Source organism: Marmota marmota, unplaced genomic scaffold (assembly GCF_001458135.2).
Source record: "Marmota marmota marmota unplaced genomic scaffold, marMar, whole genome shotgun sequence".
Lineage (NCBI taxonomy): Eukaryota > Metazoa > Chordata > Mammalia > Rodentia > Sciuridae > Marmota > Marmota marmota.
In genome coordinates, this window is record NW_025999896.1 from 2,304,895 (window position 1) to 2,328,656 (window position 23,762).

The 23,762-nt window shown below is 52.9% G+C and overlaps 1 protein-coding gene across 1 annotated transcript in view; it reads left to right on the top strand.

The window, feature by feature from the left end:
- Ntn1 (netrin 1) overlaps positions 1 to 22,596 on the top strand; it is a 97,957-nt gene extending 75,361 nt beyond the window's left edge. Inside the window, exons 5-6 of the mRNA XM_015504522.2 lie at positions 6,244 to 6,318; positions 18,669 to 22,596. Of these exons, the coding sequence (XP_015360008.1) occupies positions 6,244 to 6,318; positions 18,669 to 18,997 (404 nt within the window). The 3' untranslated portion in view covers positions 18,998 to 22,596. The remainder of the gene's footprint in view (positions 1 to 6,243; positions 6,319 to 18,668) is intronic.
- Positions 22,597 to 23,762: the final 1,166 nt, after the last annotated feature.

The window sequence follows — 23,762 nt, forward strand, 5'->3', positions numbered from 1 at the left end:
TTCTCCTAAAATATTGGTATTTAGGGCTGGGGATGTGGCTCAAGCAGTAGCGTGCTCGCCTGGCATGCGTGGGGCACTGGGTTCGATCCTCAGCACCACATAAAAAATAAAATAAAGATGTTGTGTCCACTGAAAACTAAAAAATAAATATTAAAAAATTCTCTCTCTTAAAAAAAAAAATTGGTATTTCATTCAGATCTCCAAGATGGTAGCCTGCCATTGCATACAATAGCCTTATAATTCATAGAATGTTTTCTAGATCGTAGTTATTCCCTTGTTATTTCCTAGTATTCTGTTTTCTTTCTTTTATTCATAATTAGACATGACAGTGTTTTGTCTGGTCTTCTTTAAAAAGTTTGTTGGGGACTTTTCAAAGATTCAGATCTTGCATGTATTTCTAATTTTGAGGGTGTTTTTTTTTTCCATGTCTAGTACTGGACATTTCTACTTCTGCTGTGATTAATAATTTCCTCCCACTTTCTTTGGGCTTTGTTTTGCTCATTCTGAAACTTCTAGAAATGAATATATGTTGCATATTTTCATTCTTTCTTCTTTAATAACAAATAATATTTATTACATGGTGGTCAGGACATGTGGCCTGTTCAATTTCAGCTTCTTGGAATTAATTTTGCATTCTTTGACTACTTGTGTGTGTCTGCTTCTTTTTGTATTTTCCTCAGTTTTTATTTAATGTATCTCAAGGGGTGTTATTCCATAACCATAAGACAAAATTTATTTTCTAGGTGATCATCTTTGTCCATTTTTAAAATGTTTGCCTTGAATTCTACCTTTTCTAATATTACTTTATCCCTTTTGGTTTGTTTTTTGTTGTTATTGTTTTCCTTTGCTTTTTTCCTATGATTTTGCCACAACATAAATTGTAGACGTTTAAAAAAAATCACTTTAGTTATATTCCTCTTAAAGGGTAATTTTGTGAGTGAGTGTGCTCTATCATTAAGCTACATCCCCAGCCTGTGATTTAATATTTTTAAATTAGTTTTTCAGTAGAGGAGTTGGATCCATGATATTTTCAATGATTTGTCTTGAGATAATTTTTCTGTGATCTTATCATAGTTGGTCTTTGTATTTTCCTTTTTTCTGGTTTATCTCTTGGCCTATTAACTATAATTTATTTCTTCTGTTCTCCAGTGTTTTTTCCCCCAAAGGCAGTATTTAATCTATGTAGTCAAGCATGTAATAGTATCTTTTACATTCTATTCAAGACACAAAATTTTATTCCTCACCTCATTCTACTTTCTAGTTTTTGTTAATATGATCTAAAGTTTCAAAGTAAATTTTTATAGTTTTATAGACAGTCTATTCTCTTTCAAACATTGAAAAATTATTTTGCTATTTGGATTTGGTTTTAGAACCAAGTCTGAAATATCTATATTTATTGGTTTTGGTGTTCATCTCCAGTATGTTTAGATCATGACTTTCTTCTTTTTTAGCTCTTGTTATTTATTCATTTCGTAGTTGGTTGGAAAATATCCTCAATACTTATTTTAATTAAAAGACACAGGATTGGAATATTTTCTGAGCCCTTGCTGACTTGAGAATGTGTTTTGTTCACTGTGGCCTGAGTACATCTATGCTAGCGTAGCTAGGTATAAAATTTTGAGTCATAAGTTTTCCCTTTTATAGATTTTGCTTTGTGATCTTTGGCCCAGATCTTTGTTTTTGAATCTCTCCAGTTTTTTTCCCACATCTTTAGTGTTTTGCAAAGATATAGGTGTTGGACCCTATTCCTTGAGCTTTGATTCTCCCTGTGGCTCACCGAGAACTAAACTCAGAGGTGCTTTACCACTGAGCCCCATCCCCAGCCCTTTTTATTGTTTGCAACAGGGCCTCTCTAAGTTGCTGAGGGTGGCCTAGAACTTGACGCTCCTCCTGCCTCAGTCTCCTCAGTAGCTGGGATTATCGAGGGATGCCACCAGGCCTGGCCTGCTTGAGTCCTGCTTCCATTCCATTTGGCCCCTGTTGCTGTTCCCACCTGTCACCTACCCGCTCTCTACTTTCCTACATTTTTATCCTCTTCCATGTTTCTATGTCTTTATCCTTTCCCCCTATATTTTATAAATTTCTCCATCTTCTCAAATCCCTGAATTAGTTTGCCACAGTATCATTTTTCTCTGCTGCTTACAAAGCGGATGTTAATTGTGCCCACTGGGATTTGAGATAATTTGCTCTAGTTTTTATTTTTCCAACTCTTCTCTCTCTTATGCATTTAATATATATGGTCTTTAACCTTATCTTTCCTCCTATTTCATGTGGCTTTCTCTTTCTAGAATTGTTTGGTCTGTCCTGCGTATTTGGTCACCTGTTGTTGGTGGCTGTTTTGGAGCTGTGGCCACACAATTGAATAGTTGTGATGCAGAGCATGTGGCCCTCAAAGACTCAGATATATACTGTTTGGCCCTTTGTAGAAAAAGCTTTGTTGAGCCCTGTCCTAGCCTGAGGGCTGGGTTCCCATCTCGGATCCAAGGTGGATGGCAGGGGATGGTCCATGGCTCCATCTCCAGTTCCCAGTTCCTACCAACCTTTTACTTGGATTTGCTTCTCTTGGGTAGACTCAGTGCCCTTCTTATTCCTCACTTTCTGATTCTCTGCCATCAGTGATTTTGATTAAAAATATAAGTTCCGGAAGCCACCGCAACTGCTAATCCTTCTGGTCCCTACGCTTCCTCAGACTTCCTCCCCTGGTGGAGGGCTCACTCCCTGTGTCCCCGCCCTCTTCCTGCCCCTTCGGTTTTCTGGTCAGTGTCCTTCTATCTGCCATCTTCCTCCCTCGCCCCAGGATCTTTCTGTTCATCAGACAAAGAGCTGAGTCCTGAGGTAAAACCTGGATAGTTTTTGCTTCTTTCTCCACCATCTGCCTTTAATTAATAGAGATTGCTCCCAGATCCCGGCACTGGGTCATCTATCAGTTTGCGTTCTTGGCGTTAGTGTGTGAATTTTCATCTTTTCATTGTCTTTATAGCTATTTTGGCACAAAAGCCAGGAGAGGCTCCGCGAGGGGACTGCCAAGTAGATGCCATGTTGGGGAGGGAGACAGAGTTGGCTTTTAGAGCCCGTGGTTTATCCATCTCAGAGGCAATCTCTGTGGCTCTGCGTGCCTTTGATAAAGGAAGCAAAGACAGGGACGTTTTCCTTATCCAGGGACCACTTTGTCCAGTGACCTCAGCTATCTGGAATACAGTCCAAAGGAAGAGTCACAAGCAGCCAAAAAGCTTCCCCCCCCCCCGGCATCTGTGTTCCGGAAGGTTCTTCACTTTCCCCAAAGGAGAAAGAACAGTTCAGCCTCTCTCTCCTTCCAAGCCTCTTTACCTGGGCTTTACACACAGAGTTCTAGAAAGCTTGGTCTTTGTTTTCCTAACTCACCATTCAATCAGAGTCAGCAACTCTGGAGGGAGTAGGGCGCAGTTTGCAACAAGCATCCTGACGTCACCAGAACTGGCAATTGACAGAAAGGAAGGACACCCCAGCCCCCAGCAAAGGTCAGCACAGCTCAAATGCTCAGAGACTGACATCTTCTGAGTCTGAGTTCACAACCACCTCTCTGGGTCCTCTGCCGAGGCGGGTGCTGTGTGCACATCGTGGGTACAGAGACTGTCCCCTTCCCGTGCAGGTAATTCAGAGAGTGGTTCTAATGCTGGCTGCTGTCACAATCGCCCGAAGAGCATTGGAAATCCAGACACTCAGGCTATTCCCTGAGCCAAGGAAGTCAAAACCTCTAGGGGCTGAGAATCAGGCACCAGGGTGGTTTAAATCTTCCAAATGATTCCATGCATAGCCAGGATGGGAGACCAAAGGTTAGAATCCCAGGCTCTGGAGGCAGATGGCCTCTCGAGGCACATGACCCTGGGGAAGCAGGTCCCCAACATCTCTGGACCTGGATGCTCCTCTGTGAAATGGGACCCGCCTGGAAGGGGCCAGAAGAGTTTGTAAAGCATCGGGAACAGCGCCAAGGCCCTGTTCCTGCCCTGTGTTGCCGCCGGGATCCAGTGCAGCCCTGGAGGTGCGTGGCGATGACTGGGATTTGGCACATAGGCTCTGGGAGCTCGAGCGAATTAGGCAATGATGGATGTTGCACATCCTAGGACGATTTCTGTCCCAGGTGGACGCTTGGCTCTGAAGAGAAGGGCTTTCAATGGCTGTTACTAGGCTGGGGGCAGTGATGCTGAAGGTCCAGGGGGAGGTTGTCCCAGGGCCCCGTCTGCCTCCCTTCTGCCTCGTGGGGCGGGGCTCCCCTTGGGCAGGCTGCCCTGGAACCTCTCTGAGCTGTGCTTTCTCCATTTTAAGCTGAGCACTGCAACCTCCCACAAAGCCCCCGTACCCCAGACCTGGAAGAGGGGACACGCTCAGAGGCGCCCTTTCCACCCAGGCTGTCGCAGGGGTGGGTCTCCCTGGGCCCAGGCCACAGAGGCAGGGTGTCAGCCTTTCTTCCCAACCGGAAATGAGAGTACTGACGGGGGCCAACACAAAAAATTTCACAAAAAAAATATAACACAAAAGGCACCGAATGGATTCGAGGCTGTCCCTACAGTGACATTACTAGACACCACTTGCATTCCAATTGGCTTCCATAAGTGGAGGGAGCAGGGAGCGAGCCAGCTCACTGGAACCACTAGAATGTGCACGGCCCTGCGTTCAGCCACACCGTGCCTCTGCTGGGAGCATCATCTGTCCCTGAGTGGCAGAGACGTGGCCCAGCACAGCCGATCCCCACCTGGAAGTGCAGTGGACAGTGGTGGGGATGGTGCTGTTGACTTGTTTGTTGGGGCTGCTGTCCTCCCCCATCCTGGGGATTGGCCACAGTTGAGTGAGGGCCACTCTCTGGACATCCTAGTCCCTGCATCCCAAGAGTTCCTGGAACCCACCAGCCATCTGGTTAACAGGAAAAACGGACACAGTGGCCTCCTGTGTCCTGAGAGGGGTTCAAGGGCTCCGACTGCAGAGGAGCAGCAAGGTGGGCTGTTCTTCCAGTTCCTGAGACTGGTTCCTAGTTTGGGGCCTCAAGAGACTGGCCTGGGAGACAGAAGGGGCTGCCAGGACCCTGGTTCCCAAGGCAGTGGATGTAGCTGAGCTAATTGAGGCACCAGTTACTGCATCCTGGGACCTCAGAGGAGACAACTGCCTCCTTTGGAGCCAGAGACTGACTCTAAGGAGATTTCTGAATATTCTCTGCAGATCTTAGCCACGGGCTGGGAGCAGATGTCCTGAGGCCTGACTTCCTGCCCTGGCTTTGCTCTGTACTTCCACACAAATCATCCCTTTCTGCCACGTTGACCTCAGTTTTCTTGTCTGCAGAATGGGAATAACATCATCTCTCATGCATCAAAGAACAGTTCTAGGAATCGAGTGAGAGCCCACTCTCTTGAGTGGCAAGGGCAGATCAGGCAGGGGGAGTTTCCTGGGCCTCTGCAATGACCTGGGCCACCATGCTCAGGAGGTCACAGACCTAGTGAAAGAATTGCACCTTCTTGTCCAAAGAGAAGAAATGTCAGGCTGGGAGAGCACAAATTGGGATGGGGTCCAGCCACAGAGTCTGTATTTGGGGAGAGTTGAAGGTCTTCTGCCAGAAGAAGCGAGTCTAATGGCTGGCAGGCCCTGGTTCTCGTTTCAGGGCCTGGAAGCCCCCGAAGTGATACCCTGCGGACGCGGGCCCGGCAGCCCTGCCTCTCAGCAGTAGGGCCCATTAGAACTGAACTCTTCTTCGTGGGACATTTTATTTGTACACTCCAGTGGAGTGGACACCAAAGGGGTTTTCTAATACTTCATGGGCTGCTAATTTCCTCTGTGACCTCTTTTGTTGGGGCCTGACCCCAGCCAGAGGCTCCGCGCCATGAAAGCCAGTGGCTGACACAGACCCAGAGCGCGGGGTGACAATGAGGCCTCTATCGGCTTTAATCAGGGCTCCAGTGGCGTCTTAAGAACAGGGGGAATTTGTGTGGTGCTCAGAAGCCCTGGGTGGCATGATTCGGGAGCCCCCAGAGACTCTCATGGAGGCCAAGGCGGCTAAAGGATTCGTCAGGCCAGAGGAGGAGGGGGTCAGGCGGGGGCCTTTTGTCCCAAGGGCCTCTTTAGAAGGCGAGGCCTGCCCTGAATGGCCGCCCCGCTCGGCCTGGCCCATGGGTATCGCAGGCCTCTGGGTATTTGGGGAGGTGGCCTCCCGCCCGGCCCACCAGCCTATTCATTGCCAGCCTAATTAGTTTTTGTCTGTGCTCTCTGCCCCTCCTGCAGACTGCGATTCCTACTGTAAGGCCTCCAAAGGGAAGCTGAAGATTAACATGAAAAAGTACTGCAAGAAAGACTATGGTGAGTAGAGCCCCGTCCTGGGAAGTGGGGTGAGGCCGTGTGACCCGTGGAGAGCTGGGGTTGGGATGCAGGTTGGTCGTGGAATCCCTGTGACCAGTGGATCTCACACCCAGGCATTGCTCATCTCTACCACCTTGGCCCTCGGAGACAGAGGGCATGAGGGGCCACAGGGGCCTGGCTTCTCCTCCTCTCCCTGTGGAGGGCTGTTAAGGCCAGTGGGAACCTCTGAGGCTGGGATTCCCAGGCTGGGTCCTGGCCTTTGCCCTGTCTCTGCTGGGCTGTGTGGCTGCAGACTGGTCCTTGCTGATCTTCCATGTCCTCATTCATCCTGTGGACAGTCCCCTTAAGTCTGTGTGGCTCACAGCAGGGCCCTCAAGCATCAGGACAGTGGTAGGAGCTCCTGGTGTGTGTAGAAAGATCCTCTCATCTGCAAGGAGCCTGGGGAATCTGCATTGCCAAGGGTCCAGCCCTTTTCTGACCCTGAGGGGTCCTTGCTGGGCCAGTGGCAAGACTCAGACTTTTTTATAATATTTATTTTTTAGTTGTATTTGCACTCAGTACCTTTATTCTACTTATTTATTTCTATGTAGTGCCGAGGATCAAACCCAGGGCCTCGAACGTGCTAGGCGAGTGCTCTACCGTTGAGACGCAACCCCAGCCCTAGACTTTTATTTATTTTTTTTATTAGTGCATTATAGTTACACAGAATAGTGGGTGGATTATGGGCATTTTCATATATGCACGTAAACTTTGTTTCCGAACAAAGGGTCAGGACCTTATTAGCATAAAATGATGAATGATGAGGAATGTGGAGAACTTCTAAAATGTTCTCATTTTATTACATGCGTGTGTGTGAGAGCATATGTATGTACATACAGATCAGCACACCCACGCCTGCGCGCACACACCCCACGCTGACGCCAGGGCGAGACCCTAGTAATCCAGCCACGCTCCTGGCTGCACTGCCTGGCCTCCCTCAGGTGAAGCAAGAGCAACTGGCAGGTTTTACCTGTCAATCCAGTGGTTTCCATGTGGTGGGCATTGACACTCCAGGCCCCTCTGAGGTCCCCAGTAAATTTCCAAAAGCCCCTTTAAAATACAGCTATCACTAGGCTGTGCAGAAACTTCCAACTCCCCCGGGGAAGTCAACCTGGATTTTGATAATACACTTGGCTGTCATCTGAAGATAAAGGAAGCATAGTGTCTCCAAGCCAGGGTGACAGCCACAAGGAGGGGCTTCAGGTGGTTTTTGGAAGAAGACCACGCGGCCCCCCCCCCCCCAGCTGCAGGACACATGTGTCCAAGTCCCAGGCCTCCAGCCTCAGCTGGGGACTACGAGGTGGCCCCTCCCAACCCTCAAGTGAGCAGGAGACTTGGGGGACCCCTTCCAGAGCTTCTCCTAGCCAAGCAGCAGACCTGGGCAGTGTGAGTCCCAGGGAGGCCATGTCCCCTCCTCCCATGTCCCTCCTCTCCTTGGTCTGCACAGGCCCAGGGGGAACTGGGCAGGGAGGTGGGAGGGGGGAGGGACCTGGTGGGCAGCTGGAGGAAAGGGTCATATTTGTTTATTTGAGGTTTGGTCTTGAAGGATCCTGTGAGCAGCTGCCCTGGGAGGAAGAGATTAGGAGAAGGGGAAGTTGGGTTTCTGGAAGGTGCAACCTGCAGCTTCTATTCTGTTCTTCAAGGGGAAAAGAAGGAAAAATTAGACTTTAACCAAAATGGGTCCCCTTTCCCACATGACTATTACTCAGTCTAGATTTGTTGTCCTTGAAGTTTTGTTCTGGGTTTTGCTCCAGGACTCTGCCTCCTTCACCTCTGATATTCCAGGGGGCTCCTGGCCCCTTCAGTAAGCAGACCCTCTCTACCTTCCAAACATGACACCCTGCCTTTGTAGTCGGGAGCCCAGGGCTGTCCTGCCCCCACCCCCGGCCAGGTTCCAGGAGACGCTCTGTTCCCTGACTGAGCCCTCTCCTTGTCCATATGGGACTTCCACACTTATCAGAATGAAGCTGGTGTCGGAGATGGTGGGCTTCAGTGCCTCTGCTTACAGATGGGGACACTGGCCCTGCTGGTCAGGGGTCCTGCTCAGTCACACAGCCAAGGGGTGGCCCGGCCTCCTACTCCCTCCCTCCCTCCTTCCCTGGGTTCTTCCCTCTCCATCAGTATTAGCCCCCAGGACCCCATTTGTCACAAGGCCCAGAATGGTCAAGGACAGCCTGGTGTAGTTACCTTTCCAGACATTATCTGCCTCATCTCTGCCACTCAGGTGTGTCACCCAGATGTCCACATGTCTGTTGCCATTGAAGACTTGAGGAGCAGCAGGTTATAGGGAGATGAAGGGACCCCACTCTGGGACCTGACAAGGTCTAGGCCTGTTGTATCACCAACTAACCATTATGTCCCAGCATCCCATGTAGAGGACACCTATAAAAAATTAAAATGAGAAATGAATATACCATTATCGTACCTTTGTTGCTCATTTTAAGTTTTTATAGGTCCCATCTATTTAAATCCTATATGTGGGACAGTAGTACACAGTAGGTCTCAATGTCTTAATCTGCTGCCTCATACTGCCTTGTCCCATTCTCTAGTGTCCCTTGTGGGGAAGGGTGGATTTTGTATTAGTCTATTTCGTTTCTATAACAAAATACCCAAGACTGGGTAATTTATAAAGCAAAGAGGTTTATTTTGACTCAGTCCTGAAAGTCCTAGAGCATAGCACCAGTACCTGCTCAGCTTCTGGTGAGGGCTTCCTGTTGCATCAGCTCATAGGGGACAGTGGAAGAGAAGTGGAATCCAGTAAAAGAGGAGAGGACATAGGGGAACAGATGGTTTATAACAATCTGTTCTTGAGATAATCAGCCCACTCTTTTGAGAACGACTTAAGTCCTTTTTCGAAGGTGGATCTCTCATGACCCAAAGGACCTCTTAAATCCCCACCACCTCTCAATGCCATTACAATGGGGACCAGGCCTCAATATGAGTTTGGGTGGGGACAAACCACATCCAAGCCATAGTGCGTGTGAGTGTGAGGGGTTCTGTTTCCACAGCTCTCTGTAAGATGGGGTCATTTGAGAGTTGGGGAGTCTCTCCAACCCAGCTCAATGTCTAAAGGGTCTGGAAGTGGGGGTCACACGGGTTTCTAGGGATGGTTCAGAGGAGTCCAGGAGGGAGCGTGACTCAGGAAGGAGTAAGTGGCATCTGCAGGGGGCTGGGTGGGGCACAGCACACAATGCCGGGCCCATGGGTGCTGCCAGCAGAGCCTAGCAGTTGTGAGGCCTTGCTCCGAGGCTGGGGATGTGGTCACCAGGTTGGGGTCTCCTGGGCCCCATGGAGGACCCTAGACCCCTGGATGCAGTGTGCATGGGGGCTCCCTCCCACCCAGGGGAGATGTGGGCAAGCCCAGGGAGAAGGTGGGTGGGAGGCAGCCAGCTTCAGGATCAGAGGCAAAGCCATGGGCCGAGGAAGAGGCTGCTCCTCTCTGACTGACAGCCCTGCAGGGGGCCAATTAGGGAACACATTTCCTTTCCATCCAGGTTACTTGGATGCTCCAGAAGTGGCTAATTAGGACTTTGGGTTTGTCACCCCTGCTGAGCAAAGGCCTCAGACCCCTTCCTCCTCCAGGCCTGCTTGGGACAGGTTTGATAGGGTGCCACTGCAGACCACGGGTTTGGGAATCCGCTGACCCTGGGCAGTGACAAATGGAGAGAAGGCTTCAGGCCAAGGAAGCCTGTGGGAAAAGACCTCAGTGCTGGCCCCCGGGTGCTGCCCCTGCCCTGTGCTTGCTCAGATGTGTCTGCTAGTTCCCTGGGCCTAGCTTGGAAGGGTTCTGGGTAGACACCAAGCAAGACAGGAAGGAGTGGGGGTGGAGAGGGTCTCAGTGCCATGCTGCAGAGAGGCCCCTGCCCAGAAAGACCCCACACAGGAGAGGCAGCCTGTTCCATTCCTGCTGGAGGGAAAGGAGTTCTGGCCCCGGAGTCTGGAGATACAGATTCCAAATTTGCTGTGTGACTGTAGACAGGGAACTTTACCAGTCTGGGCTCCAGTTTATTTATCTGTTCTATGAAATGCAATTAAGGGGACATGACAGTCTTCTAAATGAGACACCCTGCCATAGCCCCCTGCCCTGCCAGGCACCATTTCTAAGGGGCAGGAGCCCACAGAGACACTGTCATCTGTCACCTGTCTCCACCTCTGCTGGGCCACCTCAGCCCTCTGTTGCCCTCTAGGGGAATCTGGCTCACCTTGCAAATACTTGAAAAAGAGCCAAGGAGAAGGTCAACGGGAAGACGGGGTGTGTCATTTACAAGCGTTTCGGCAACTTCTCAGGAAAACTACACCTTGGAGGGGCACTTTGTGTGACTGCTCAGAGCAAGTGTGCCCGGGTGTGTAAGAGCGCGTGCGCTCACTCCCAATCCTGCATTCCACTGAACCAGCACAGACACAGACCACATCCCATTGGAGTTACCTGCCGGGAGATGCCTTCACCTGGAGGCCGGGGCTCCAGAGGCCTCGGCCATTGGAGGCCAGTATTCCTACCCAGGCCTGCAGAGAAGGGCTTCCGGGCTTTCCTCTGGCCCTTCTCCCTTCCTACACCATCTTATCCCCTGCCTGGTCCTCACTCACCACCTCCATCTCATGTGGCTGCTCACAGGCACCACAACACACGCACACACGCATCCCCAGAATGTTCCCTCTGCACACATTCATTGAGCACCTGCTGTGTGCCCTGTCTTATCCTGGGTGCTGAGCTCTCAGACCTGCTAAACACATGGTCTTGTTCCTCTGGGAGTTCCCAGTCTAGGAGGCAAGACAGACACACAGATGAGAGCCACAGAAGGGTGGACATATGGCCCGGTCACAGCCTAAATGGGCCTAAGAAAAGCACGGTGCATCCTCTGGAGGGGATCAGGAGGAAAGGGTTCTGGAGGAGGGAGCCCGAGTGGCCGGTGTTCACTGGGCAAAGCAGAGATCTAGGCGGAGAGAAGTTTCCAAGCCCAGAAGCTCAACCAGGCTGGTGAGATTGGAGAACCGTGCATGTGGGATGCTGGTGCAAGGAGGGCACTCAGGGAGGCTGGAGAGAGAGGCCAGCATGGGCCTCCTCAGCCACAGAATGCACCCTGACCCCATGAGGGTGACTCCTGTGCCTTGATGTCTGCCTCAGGTGGCCTGGGTGCTGCCTCTCGCCTCTTCCTTCCCCTGGGTCTGCAAACAGAGAGGTGGGGGGCAGGCAGACAGCTCACATTCTGAAAGGTGAGATCATCTCACTTTTGCCAGTTCTTGGAAAAATGATTCGTTCTCAGAAATGTTTATTAGTCACCCCTTTTGTTGAAAGACATTCTGGCACCACCCGATGGAAAATCAAAATGCTGTTCACAAGATGATCCGTCTTGTGCATTCCTCCTGAGGAGGATTTCGCAGGATGCTACTTGAGGGGGGAAGCGCTGTTGCCATCTGTGGGGTGAAGCAGGGTCTGCTGGGCCCTGTCTGTATGTGGTGGTGTGGCCGAAGCGGCCTGGGCACCAGGGCGGAGTTCTGATTGATAAGGGGGTGCCCCCATGGGAAGGTGCATGGGAGACCCAGCAGGCAATCCAGGTGAATGTGGCAAAGAGGCTGGTGGGGGTGAGGACTGTGGAGTTCATGTGGATTAAAGAATGTGACATTGGGGGTGACACTATGTGGAGGTGCTGGACATAGACCAGCTCTTGCCTAGTGGCTTCTATTGGCAAACTAATGAACAGGGGCGACAGGAGGGTCTCACAACTCAGACTCCTTCCCTCCAGCTAGCCCCAGAGACATGGGGTCTCCATGGATGCTGGCCTCTCCCCTTCCTGAGCACCTTGTCCTTTCTTTCATGACCTTGGGGTCAGGACTCGTGCCTGACCAGGTTCTGTCCTTTCAAGTACCGAGAGTTGGACAGGTTGTCAGTCCTATCAGAGATGAAATTACCACATCTGCAGCATGGAGTGATTGTGTGGGCACAGATATCAGAGATGAGTACCCTGGTGACTCCCCCCAACAAAGGCCAGGGAGGCAGAGGGCCACCTCCCGTGGGCATAGTCCCCAGGTTCAGAAAACAGGTCACAGTCCAGCCAGCAGCATGTGCCTCAGAGGCTCACTGACCCCTCCCCAGGGTCACTGGCCCCCTGGGGATCCTCTGATTTCCCCCAGCCAGATGTGACCTCCCCCCATGAGTACCAGCCCCATATGGAGGCCAGATGTGGAGCTGGGTGCCTGTGAGTCAGCCTGAGGTCATGGAATGTGGGTGACCACCATGTTGGGCAGGGAGGGCCAGACAGCCCCAGTGACAACTGGACAGAAAAGTCCCTGAGCCCACAACCCCCTCCCTCACTCCTTGGGAGCCTGGTGGGGGCTGAATTCTGTGCCTCCTGCCAGTGCCGAGGGGTGAGGCGGCGCCCAGGTCCTAGGCCACTATGTTCCTAGAGCGTTCTCTTCTCTGAGTACCCTGCTTTCAGGAAGGAGGGGTCGTCAGGGGTGGCTTGAAGAGGCTATGGGAGGCCATCCGGTATTTCTTCCCGTCTTATAGATAGGGATGCTAAGGCTTCGAATGGGGTCAGGGTGGGGATCTGTCCAGCATGCCCAGAATGCTGGTACAGTGTTGGGTGGAGGGACACAGCCAGGCACTGCCTGTCTCCTCCCCCTCCCCCTGGCTCTGTCTCTCTGATCACGAGGTGGGCTTACCCCAGTGGGATGGACCACATGGTCTACCCCGAGATGAGGACCCCCAGAGTGCCAGTTGCCATTCGTGGAGCTTCCTCTCCAAGACCACGTGGTTCCATCTACCCGTCTGCTCCACTGCCTGTGTAGATAGACGCTAGGAGCAAGCCCTAGTGCCCTGTGGGCACTGCCCCCTCTCCAATAGCCTGTAGGAGCCTTTGGGAGGAGCACTGGGTTAGGAGCCAGGCTGTTTCCGCATCTCCTCACAGGGGCAAAGGAGGCGGCCTTCAGCTCCCTTCCTAGGCTTCAGGCTCTTTCCTCGCCAGGCTGAAGGTGCCTTCCACTGAGGAGGGTGTCCCCATTAGGACCAGGCAGGGACCAGACCGCCCTTGCAAAGCAAGCTGACCAGTCCCCTGCTCTCTTCTTGTGAGCCTGGGGTACAGTGGCACTGGCCAGGACGGAGTCCACCTCCCAGGGAACCAGGCCAGTATCTTTCCCTGAGTCTGACTCCAATTCTCAACCCTCTTGAGCCGCATAAGCAGGTCATCTCTGACACCCAGCCCCCTCTCCTCCCAAGAAGAAAGCTCAAGTACCAGGGCCTGGCAGGGGACCCTCGGGCAGCATCCACATGGCTTTTGCTTCTGAGACCCCTTGGTTGAGTGGGGAAGACCCTCGGCCATTCCTAAGTTGGGTGTCCCTTTCTTGTGCAAGGTCCGAGGCGACGTTGCAGGAGGTGGCAGCCTGGGAGACCTGGGGCTGTGACTGGGCTCGGCTGTGGTGATCCTTTGCTTCAGTGATGGAAACAAGGCAGGGCTGCTTTGAGACCAGCCTCTCAGCAGGGACCTGCTGCTGCTTTGGGCAGATAGATGAGTCCAGGGAACCAGGCTTGGCTGGACCCGGGAGAGTGTGGTCAGAGCTGCATTTTATGGAAACAGCTGCGGCTCATGACTCGCTTTCTGAGCTGAGAGATTTACAGGGCTGCACCGTTTTAATGGTTTCTGTGGGGTTCGTGTCCTCCCCCGCTCATCCTGGCCACTGTTTTGGGGCAGATGGGTGACAAGCCTTCCCAAGCTGGACCCGCCCAACAGGCTGCGCCAGGGAGTAAGGGTCGACCACCCAAGCCTCCTTGTGAGGGGCAGCTACTAGGAGGCCCCTGGGGGCCCATCTGGACAGCCCATAAATCTAGGAGACCTCCAAGCGGCAGGAAGCCTCCCTGCAGAGGCCTTGTCAGGGGAAACTCTTCCCCGGGGTCCCTCCAGCAGGTGGCTTAGCCCATGCTGGGCCTTTTCCTCTAAGGATTGGTTCCAGCAGGCAGTGGCTGAGCAGCTTCTTTCTCATATGGACAGCGTTCCTAGGACCCGGCCCAGGTCGGGTGCTTTGATCTTAGCCAGAGTTCCCCAAACCTCAGGAGCGTGGGTCAGCTCCAGGGTGGTGCAGTGCCAGGTTTGGAAGGCCTAGAGCTGGGAAAGGAGGAAGTCGGGTTTTTGAGCGAGCTAGGGTCCTGGGCAGAGGATGGGGCTGCCATAGGTGCGCAGCAAGACCCCTCCAATGGAGGAGTTCAAGTACAGGATGTGACCTGGAACTCCCCACTTGGGAAGTTGCCTTTGTTCTGGAATTTCCCCAGTGCTGGGACTCCAGGGAGGTTGAGGCACCCTCTGCTCCTGTAGAAGGACATGTCGGTGCCTTGCACTGCAGCCAGGGGTGGGGCAGGTAGCAGGTTGAATTCTGCCCTCTTTGATCAAGAGGGAAGTGGCTCAAGGCACCTCATCTGCCCTGGGCCTATTTCCTAGTTACCCCCTCCTCCTTGAGCCACAGCAGGATTTCTGCTAAGGGACAAAGTAAAGCTCACCAGTAGCAGCTGCTAGGGCTGAGCCCTTATTTTATGTGGTGAGCCAGGACTTACTTGGAGAAGGGGAGGGTAGATCTGCAGCCCTGAGATGGAGCCATTTCTTGTTTATAGTAGGGCCAAAAGAACCAGCCAGTGGGGGTCCCCTGCCAGCATCTGCCTCCGGGACTCTTCTGTCTCCACTTCAGAGAACGACAACTGCCTTATGGCTCCCCCCCCCACTTCCTCTCAACCAGAGGGCACTGAGGAGCGTGTCTCCCATCTCCCCGGGCTCATTTCATGGTCTGCCTTCCTGAGGTTCATCTCATCTCCACCCTTTCTAATCAGAGGGTGGGGGATCCTCGCCAGAGGTGCTAGTCTTGTTGAGGACAACTTTTAGGACATCAGTGAAAGGAGGGTAGGTGGCCAAGGCTGGTGGCCTGGGGTGTTTCACTGAGTGTGTTTTAGTCTATCCGGGGCTGCTGTAACAAAATTAATTAGACTGGGTCATTATAAACCATAGAAACTTACTACTCACAGTTCTGAGGCTGGGAGGTCCCAGAAGTCTCGTTATCTGGTGAGGCTTGCTCTCTGCTTCAAAGGCGTCACCTCATTGCCCTGGCCTCACGTGATAGGAGGGGCAGGGAGATCACTTGATCCTCTTTTATAAGGGTATTAATCCTGTTCATGAGGGTGGAGCCTTAGAATTTAGTCACTTCCCATGACCCCACCTTTTAATACTCTCAAGTTGGGTATTAGGTTCCAACCTAGGAATTTGGGAGGGACACGGACGTGAAGACCAGAGGAGGGTGTAAGAGGCCTGGGATGGGCAGAGCTGCCTAAAGCTCACCGTGCCCAGTCCCCTGGATGGGTGATATCATAAGCATATCTGGGTTGGTGGGCTCATAGAGGCTCATATAGCTCAGTGACCCTGGTCATTCCCTGCTCTGAGCCAGCAGCTGGCTGGGGTGGCGGCAGCCCTGGTGGTATGCTGTGTGGCTGTAGGAGCGCGTGTGGAGCAAGTCCGTTTGAGGTCACCCTTGCAATGTGTATTTTGAATATTTTCAGCTGTGGCGCACGGTGGGGACTTGGCCTATGCACTACGTGTGCAGCTCGCTCATACTTGGTGGGCTGTGTAATGTGCAAAGGTATTGCCAAGGGCAGCAGAAATGTGGATTTTTTCCAGCAAAATCACATGAATCCTACCACCACCCGCCCCCGGGCCTGGGCTGTCTCACCCTACAGTCGGGGCAGCTCCCACCCAGGGAGTAGCTGGGATCTGCTAGGCGTAGTAGGAGGCCAGAGGCTTTGTCCCAACTGACCAGCATCCATTGCTTTATCTGGGTTCTTGAGGATAGTGAGGTGCCCTCTGTGTTAAACGTGTCGCTAAGGCTGGGGAGAGGAGAGGTTGTCAGCCCTTCTGCTATGAAGGGCCACATGCTTCCAGGTCTTCCAGGGCGTAAGAAGGCCACCCTGGGGTACCAGTCCAAGGCTACACCTTGTCCAGGCGGCTCATCCTCAGCAAAGCTGAGAGACCCTAGCAGCCTGCCCTGGGCTGAGGCCAAGACCCAGAGTCCTCAATTCATTGTATTGGTTTCCCAGATTGTCAGAGCATGGTGTCACGACTGAGTGGCTTAAACAACAAAGAGTTTTTTTCTCAAGATTCTGGAGGCCATGGGTCTGAAATCGAGGCGTCGGCAGAGCCGTTTTCTCCTGAGGTCTTGCTCCTTGGTTTGGAGATGGCCGCCTTCGCCTTGTATCCTCACGGGGTCATCCCTGTGTCTGTGCCCTGATCCCTACCAGAATACCAGTCCTACTGGATTAGGGACCACCCTCCTGACCTCATCTTAATTAGCTTTGTAAGGACCTTGTCTCTAAAATAAGGAGTCAGGGCTTCCATATAGGAACTGGGGGCCTGTATGATCCCTCTCCTATCACCGGTGGATGACTGGGGCCTGGGATCAGGGCTGTATAGTTTCGGGGCCCCAGCCCGAGCTGCCTCTATAGCATCCTGGTTGGGCCGGCCCAGCCGATGCCTGGTGGGAGGACACTGTGGCTGGGCCAGAGGTCTGGAGTACCCTGCAGGGAAACAGCCCTATCCCTAGGGAGGCTCATGCTGTATTCAGCTCAGTCCTGGAGAGAGGAAACCGAGGCTCTTAGGGACGTCGGGGGTGGTTCCCCCTTGCTTAGCTGAGGGGCACTCAGTTGCCACGGTGACCTGCGTCTGCACAGTCAAATCCACACAGCCCAGCCACTCCCCTGGGCTGGAGGGCCCCCCCCCCACCCCCAGAGTTCACACTGAGTGTTGAGAACCTTGGTGACAAAAACATGGAAACGGTTGCCATGGCAGCTATTCTTTGGAGCCCTCAGACTGGAGTGCAAAGTTCAGGATGCCCAGGAACAACTGAAATGAAAATATGGGAAAACCCGCCACTTCCCTTCTTCCAGGAGGATCAAGCTGGACAGCATTTGGTGCTCTCCCGCGCTCAGCCACCCTCGCCCCTCCCCATTACACTGGGCCCAGTGTGGGCACAGGAGAGGAGGTGGGAGGTCCCCTGGGGGTGCCGGTGGCTGAGTGGTCTCCTGAGAGATGTTGGGCAGACCTCCGGGTGGGTGCCCTGCTTGCAGGTGTTACATGGGAAGGTGATGACCACTGGGCCTCCTGTGGGGATGTGCCTTTATGGTAGCTGAAGCCAGAGGCTGCCTGGGTGTTACTTTCTTCAAATTGTTGCCCTGGCCCAGGAGACAAACTTCCCTGCTCAGTGGGATGAAGAAGAGTACAGAGCGTAGCGGGTGGGCTCAGCAAGGGAAAGCGGGGATGAGGAAGGTGGCCAAGCAAGTTGCCCCTGGAGGGAGGTGAGTACCGTGGAGAGCTGCTCCCCATACCAGGAAGCATGACCCACAGGGCTCTTCAGTCAGGGTGGTTAGGAAACCATCCCACACATGTTTGGTAGAAAGGAAACCCAGGACTTGCTTTAACCTGCTGTTTCACAAAGCTTCTTACTCCCCCCTCCCCACTTTTTAAAAGCACTTCCTCCTGTTTTTAAATTAGCCCTTACTGTCCTGCAGGAGTAACAACTGTAAGCCCACACTAGGGCACTGATCCTTCATGTCTAGGGGGATCACTGTCCCCTGGGAATAGGTGGGAAAATGGGTTTTCTGGGCCCCACCTACCTCCGATCAATCAGAATCTGGGGTGGCATTAACACTGTTTTTGGAAGCCATTGAGGGAATTCTGATGCACACCCCCACTAACTCCTGCATCAGGTAACTGGAAGGAAGAGGAATGGCAGAACAGTACCAGGACTCTAGAAAAGGCATAATCCAAAACCAGGTTATCCTCTTTGATACCTAGGTATTGGTGCCCCATGATGTTCTGCTTAGTCTGGGTAGAAATCAAAGCTATGTGTCCCAGGGTGTCATGAGGCTTGATGTTAAGTGATTGTGGCCTTTGGAGGTACAGAGCTGAGGAATGGCCTGCACTGTCACTGAGGGCACCTGCTCTGGGCAGATGGACCTTGTACAGAGTGCTGGGTCCATCTGGTCAGTTCCTGTAGGCTTCACCTGGCCTTGATAGATATACTAGACCAAAGCACTGGCCAAGAGGGGACCTTCATAATAGGAGGTAAAGCTTGGAGCAGTGGCCTTGGCCAGGATCCTTTTTGCTTTTACCTGCCCATTGTCTCTTGGAGTATCCTCTACAATCACTTCCCAGCTCCAGGTCTCCCTTTCCTTTTCTCCAGGCTCTTGGAGAGGGAGGGGCAGGTAGGACGCACCTGGCCCCAGAAGCTGGGAACCCTGGCTGTACTTCCTGCCCGTAGCCCACTGGCCTGCCTGTGCTTTCTTGCAGCTGTCCAGATCCACATTCTGAAGGCAGACAAGGCAGGGGACTGGTGGAAGTTCACGGTGAACATCATCTCCGTGTACAAGCAAGGCACCAGCCGCATCCGCCGTGGTGACCAGAGCCTGTGGATCCGCTCGCGTGACATTGCCTGCAAGTGCCCCAAAATCAAGCCCCTCAAGAAGTACCTACTGCTGGGCAACGCTGAGGACTCACCCGACCAGAGTGGCATCGTTGCTGACAAGAGTAGCCTGGTGATCCAGTGGCGGGACACGTGGGCGCGGCGGCTGCGCAAGTTCCAGCAGCGTGAAAAGAAGGGCAAGTGCAAGAAGGCCTAAGGCACACGCAGCAGCACGCTGGGCTCGGGACGCGGGCCCGGCTGAGCGTGAGCTGAGCACGTGCAGCTGACTGCTGCCAAGGTGGACTTGGCCCATGAGGGCTTTCCCGGGAGGGGGGAGGGTGGGGGCGGGGCCCTCGATGGCCCCTCCCCCAGCCCCACTCTGCACCCCTAGCGGGAGCCAAGTGCATGCACACTCAGGGCAGGGTGCGCAGCAGGCCAGGCCCTGGAGAAATGAGGACCAGACGTAGCTACCTCACGGGGCTCCTTCCAGAGCAGAAATGCGCTTCCCTAGGGCTAGGTGGGGTCACCGTGGAGGGGCTGGGAGCTAACCCTGCCCTGGGGCCTGAGGGACGGCACTGAGTGGCACAGATGGGGCCACAGAGCTTGGCGTTGTTGGTAATGCAGAAGGGGGCGTGAGGAGAACTGTGAAATTGCAGGCCAGCAGCCTGGGCAGGGGCTCTGAGCAAGCCCAACCAACCACCAAAAGATAAAACCTCCTCCTTCCTCTCCTAGCTATGACACCCTGGGCCCCATCTGAAAGGCAGGGGTGGCACTGGGGGGTGGGAGCAGCCTGTCTAGCCAGCAGTCTTCATGGGGCCTCTGGTCTGCACGGCCACCTGCTGGGTTGGTCCTGGGTGGGGTGGGGGGAGAGAAGGCCCCTGTGGGTGCCTGCCTGGACTGGCCCAGGGTTCTGGCCCATCCTGAGGGCAGTGGGCCTAAGGACACCCTTGAGAAGCCCAAGCCGGGTGGTCACTGCCTCATGCTGGAGCTGCCTGGGGGAGGAGGCAGTACGAAGGCAAAACCTCCCAGAGAGTTTCCTTTTTGGAAACTTGGAACCAGCCCCTTTTATGACATTTTCCAGGGGAGGGGGAAGGAGCACTGGCTGAGTTTACAGCAATGACACTATTTGTGTAATGACATCAGCTCCCATAAGGCCCCTCAGCAGTGTCAACAGCTGGAGAGGGCCTGGACGGGCATGCCGGCTGCAAGGCAGTTGGGCTGGGCTTGCTTGAGTCAGGACATGGTTCACTGGCTCAGCCAAAGTGCCCAGGCCCTAGGCGCCAGGAATGGCCATGTTCCTGGGCACCCATGACCACTTCCTGCTCTGCCCTCGATGTTGGCTCCTAAGGGAGGAGAAGTGGCTACCCCAGATGGCTCTGGGGCTGCCCTCACAGCTGTCTTCCTCTAACCTGGGCAGCACTTCACCCACTTTTTTCTAGCCGTCCTCATTTTGAAGACCCCCTGTGCCTTCCACTGGGCCCAGCCCTCCTTCCCAAAGCCTCCTAGAGACTGTCCTCAAGCAGGCAGCCCCAGACTTTTTGGTCTGGCTGCCTCGCAGGACCTGTTCCTGTGCTCTGGTGCCTCTCGGCTCCTGCCTTCCTGAGCTCTCTGCACTGCCCTGGGGCTTCTGGCCCCATCTTCATACTGGGCAGCTGACTGAGTGGCCTGGCTCCCCTCTCAGTCAGGAAATTGGTTTTATTTTCCCTGCCAGAGGCTGGCTGCTTACAGGGCCATACCAAGGATGAAGCTCGCTTCCCTTTCCTTCCTCTACTTCTGCCCGCGTCACCACTGCCATTTACTGAGCACCTGCTGCGTGCCAGGCACTTTACCTTCATGTCCCTAGCCTGTCCTCTGGAACAGGGTCTCTTGCCCCCATTTTCACCAACAGGGAAACTGGCATATGTGTGGCCAAAGTTTCACAGCAAATATGTGACGCACTGAGACTCAGATCCCAGAACCAGGCTTTCTGACCATGGGCTGTGCTACCCCTGGAACTTACCCAGCAGGCTGTGCGGGGTGCCCAAGGCCGAGTTGCCACAGAGACCCTAGAAGCTGCCTCTTGAGGACATTGAATCTAGACTGCAGAGTAGGCACTCGGGGTGAGACGGGGGACAGTACACTAACGTCTTCAGAAGAGTGATGGGTGCAGCAGGAAACACGGACAGCCTACACCAGTCTTTAGCGCTCCTGAGGTTCTAGAAAGGTGGTTTTCCTGCTTCAAGTGCAGGGAGTGGGCTGAGGGATTCCAGGAGCAACTGGCAGTGGCACCTCAAGGTCAGTGAGAAGATAGATCTGCCCTGGGAAAGGGCATTTGGCTTCCCTGAATCTTAATTCGGTGGCTGAGGGTCAAGGACTGGACCTCTCCAGGCACTGAGATCCAGTCTGGGCGGCTGATGAGGGCAGTTGTTTATCTCACCAGCATAGCTCCACTGCATCCCACCCTGGATCTGAATCTTGCCCTGTGTCCAGTGAGGGGCCTGCACTGGTGTTCCTAGGCCTCCTCAGCAACGGAACTAGGGGCCTGCCAAATAACAAGGCAGCTTGCTGAAAATCCAACCATTGTCACCCTCCAGCTCAGCCACCCCACCACACCAGGGCCTAGGCCATCTACCCAGTGGCCTAGCCCTTGGAGACGATGTCAGGGTGGCCAAATCAGGAACAAGGACACTGTTGGGATTGCATCATTTTTCACAGGCTGCCCCCCCCCCCCACTTTCCTTATGGACTCAGCCAGAACTCAGTCCATTCCTACTCTACTCTGACCTCCACAGAGGAGACCCAGCTTCAGGCCAACATCCCTTTTCCACCTCTGTCCCTAACCCAGGGAAGAGAGGGAAATAGGAATCGAGGTGTTCCAGTTTGTATAGTTAGGAAGGGATGTAAAACGGACCTAGATTTGAAGAGCGTATTAACCAGAATTGTGATATGTAGGTGTTGGAAGAAAAACACCAGATTAGTCCTTATTTTGTTCTTAAAACAGCTTCCCCAGTGTCCTTTTTCTTACCAGGTGGGTGGTCTGGTACGCAAGAGCTGCCTATTTTACTCACACTGTGGAAGGCCGAAGGCACTGGCGCTGTCCCTCCCTGTGGCCTCTGTCCACAGCTTCTGTCCTTGGAAAGCAGACCAAGAGGCAACAACCTTAGGTTTCTTTGAGTAGGAGGGACAGACAGGTGGAGTGAAAGCCCAGGGCCTGTGCCTCAGTGGTAGCATGCAGGCCCGGGGTACGGACTTTCTTGGAATTGCCCAGGTTCAATGAGACTGAAGTCAAGAAGAGACCCTTAGGGACTAGGAAATGGTTCTTTCAGGGTCCCAACACTTAAAGGACCCCCCCTCCCCACAAACTCCCAGAGCCGAGAGCATGGACAGACTCATGGATGGGCCACTGGATCACGGTTTGTGGACCATAGCCATGCCATACCCTAGGGGTATCAAAATTGACCTTGCCCCAAATAAGCCAGCCCTACTCCTTGTGTCATTGGAAATCCTTCCCTGCTCCCAAATGCACTTCCCACTCTCCCTCAACTCCCTCCTGTGTTGGAGATTTCTGTTCACTCAGAATTGTAAATGTTTAGTTGTGACCATGACATATTGTTTGGGTCAGTGTTCCTTTCCAATGCATACTAATATATTATGGTTATTATATATGAATATATTTAATGACATGGAAAGAGTTGTGGATTTTTTTAAAGCTTTTTTTTTTTTTTGGTTGTTAGAGCTGTAATGGACCCAGATGGAACTTGTAACGTGGGCCCCACATGATAGAACTAAATTCAGATATCATTAAATAAACTCTTGTATACTGTTTTGTCTCCCAGTCTTTCTTGGTGGCCTGAGTTATGGGTGGTGGGCATGTGGGGAGGTAGGAGGGGATGGAATCTTCTGACAACTTAAGGAATATGGCCCTTTTGCCCCAGAACTCCCCAGCAAGACAGCCCAGGAGCTTGCTTTAAAAAAAAAAAAAAAAAACTCTACTAAAAAAAGACAGTTTGCTTAGAAAGTTCTGGGGGCTTGCTGGCTCTGAATGCAGAGCTAAAAGGTCTCTCATACGCAATTGTCTGCTTATGTCCCCAAGTTACCGCCCCTGGGACAGATCCTTGCTTCTTCCTGGATGGGGAGGAACCCAGGGGATGGAGGAAAGGGGGTTCCCTCTAATGTACCCATATGGCAGCAGTGGGGTGAGGTGCCACCTTTGACCTTACCTGTTTGATTCAGAACCTGCAAATCTTCTGCCTCTTACATATCCAGTTTCTTCTATTCAAAGCCAAGTAGAGACTCTAAGGAACTAGGACAGGACTGGTGAAACTCAAGAAACCTTGCAACAGACTCCAGCCTTTGCTGAAGGCTTCATGCAGAGCAGAGACTGGGAAGATGCCAGCACCATGCAGCCACCAGGAGCTGAGCTCACTGGGTTTTTGGAGAGGCTATATTTAAACTTCCACATGGTTGTGATCTCGTTATTAAATAAACAATCCAGCCATTAGGAGCATGTTGTGTTGCCACGCGAAGTGGAGCCGATCGGCACCAGGAAGCTGTAATTTCTGCACCCGGCTGTTTGGATGACAAGGCTCAGCCACCGACCTGATCTGGCCCCTCAGCAACAGGGATTCTAGTGGTCCCTCCTTCAAAGGCACAGGAAACTGTCCTTTGCTGTGAGGCCAGCTGGCTGAAGGTGCCATCATCCGCTGCTTCTCAAGACAGATACAGGCAGGCTCCAAGGACCCAGAGCTGTGCTCTAAGCCAGGGTCAGTAGGCACATGCACTCAAGGTGCCCACTCAATCTTAGGAGCAAGTCCTTGTTGAAGACAATGCTTGACAGTGGGGTGGGGGTAGGGGGGGACAAGAGGCAGACTTCAAGTGGCTGGACAGGTCAAGGAAAAAAGTAAGGCTTTTTTGTTGTCTCGTATGCCTCTGCGGGCCAGCTTGACTATTTGCAAGATTTAAGACTCCCCTGAGGCTAAGAGGTCTGTGATGCCCTTGGCACTT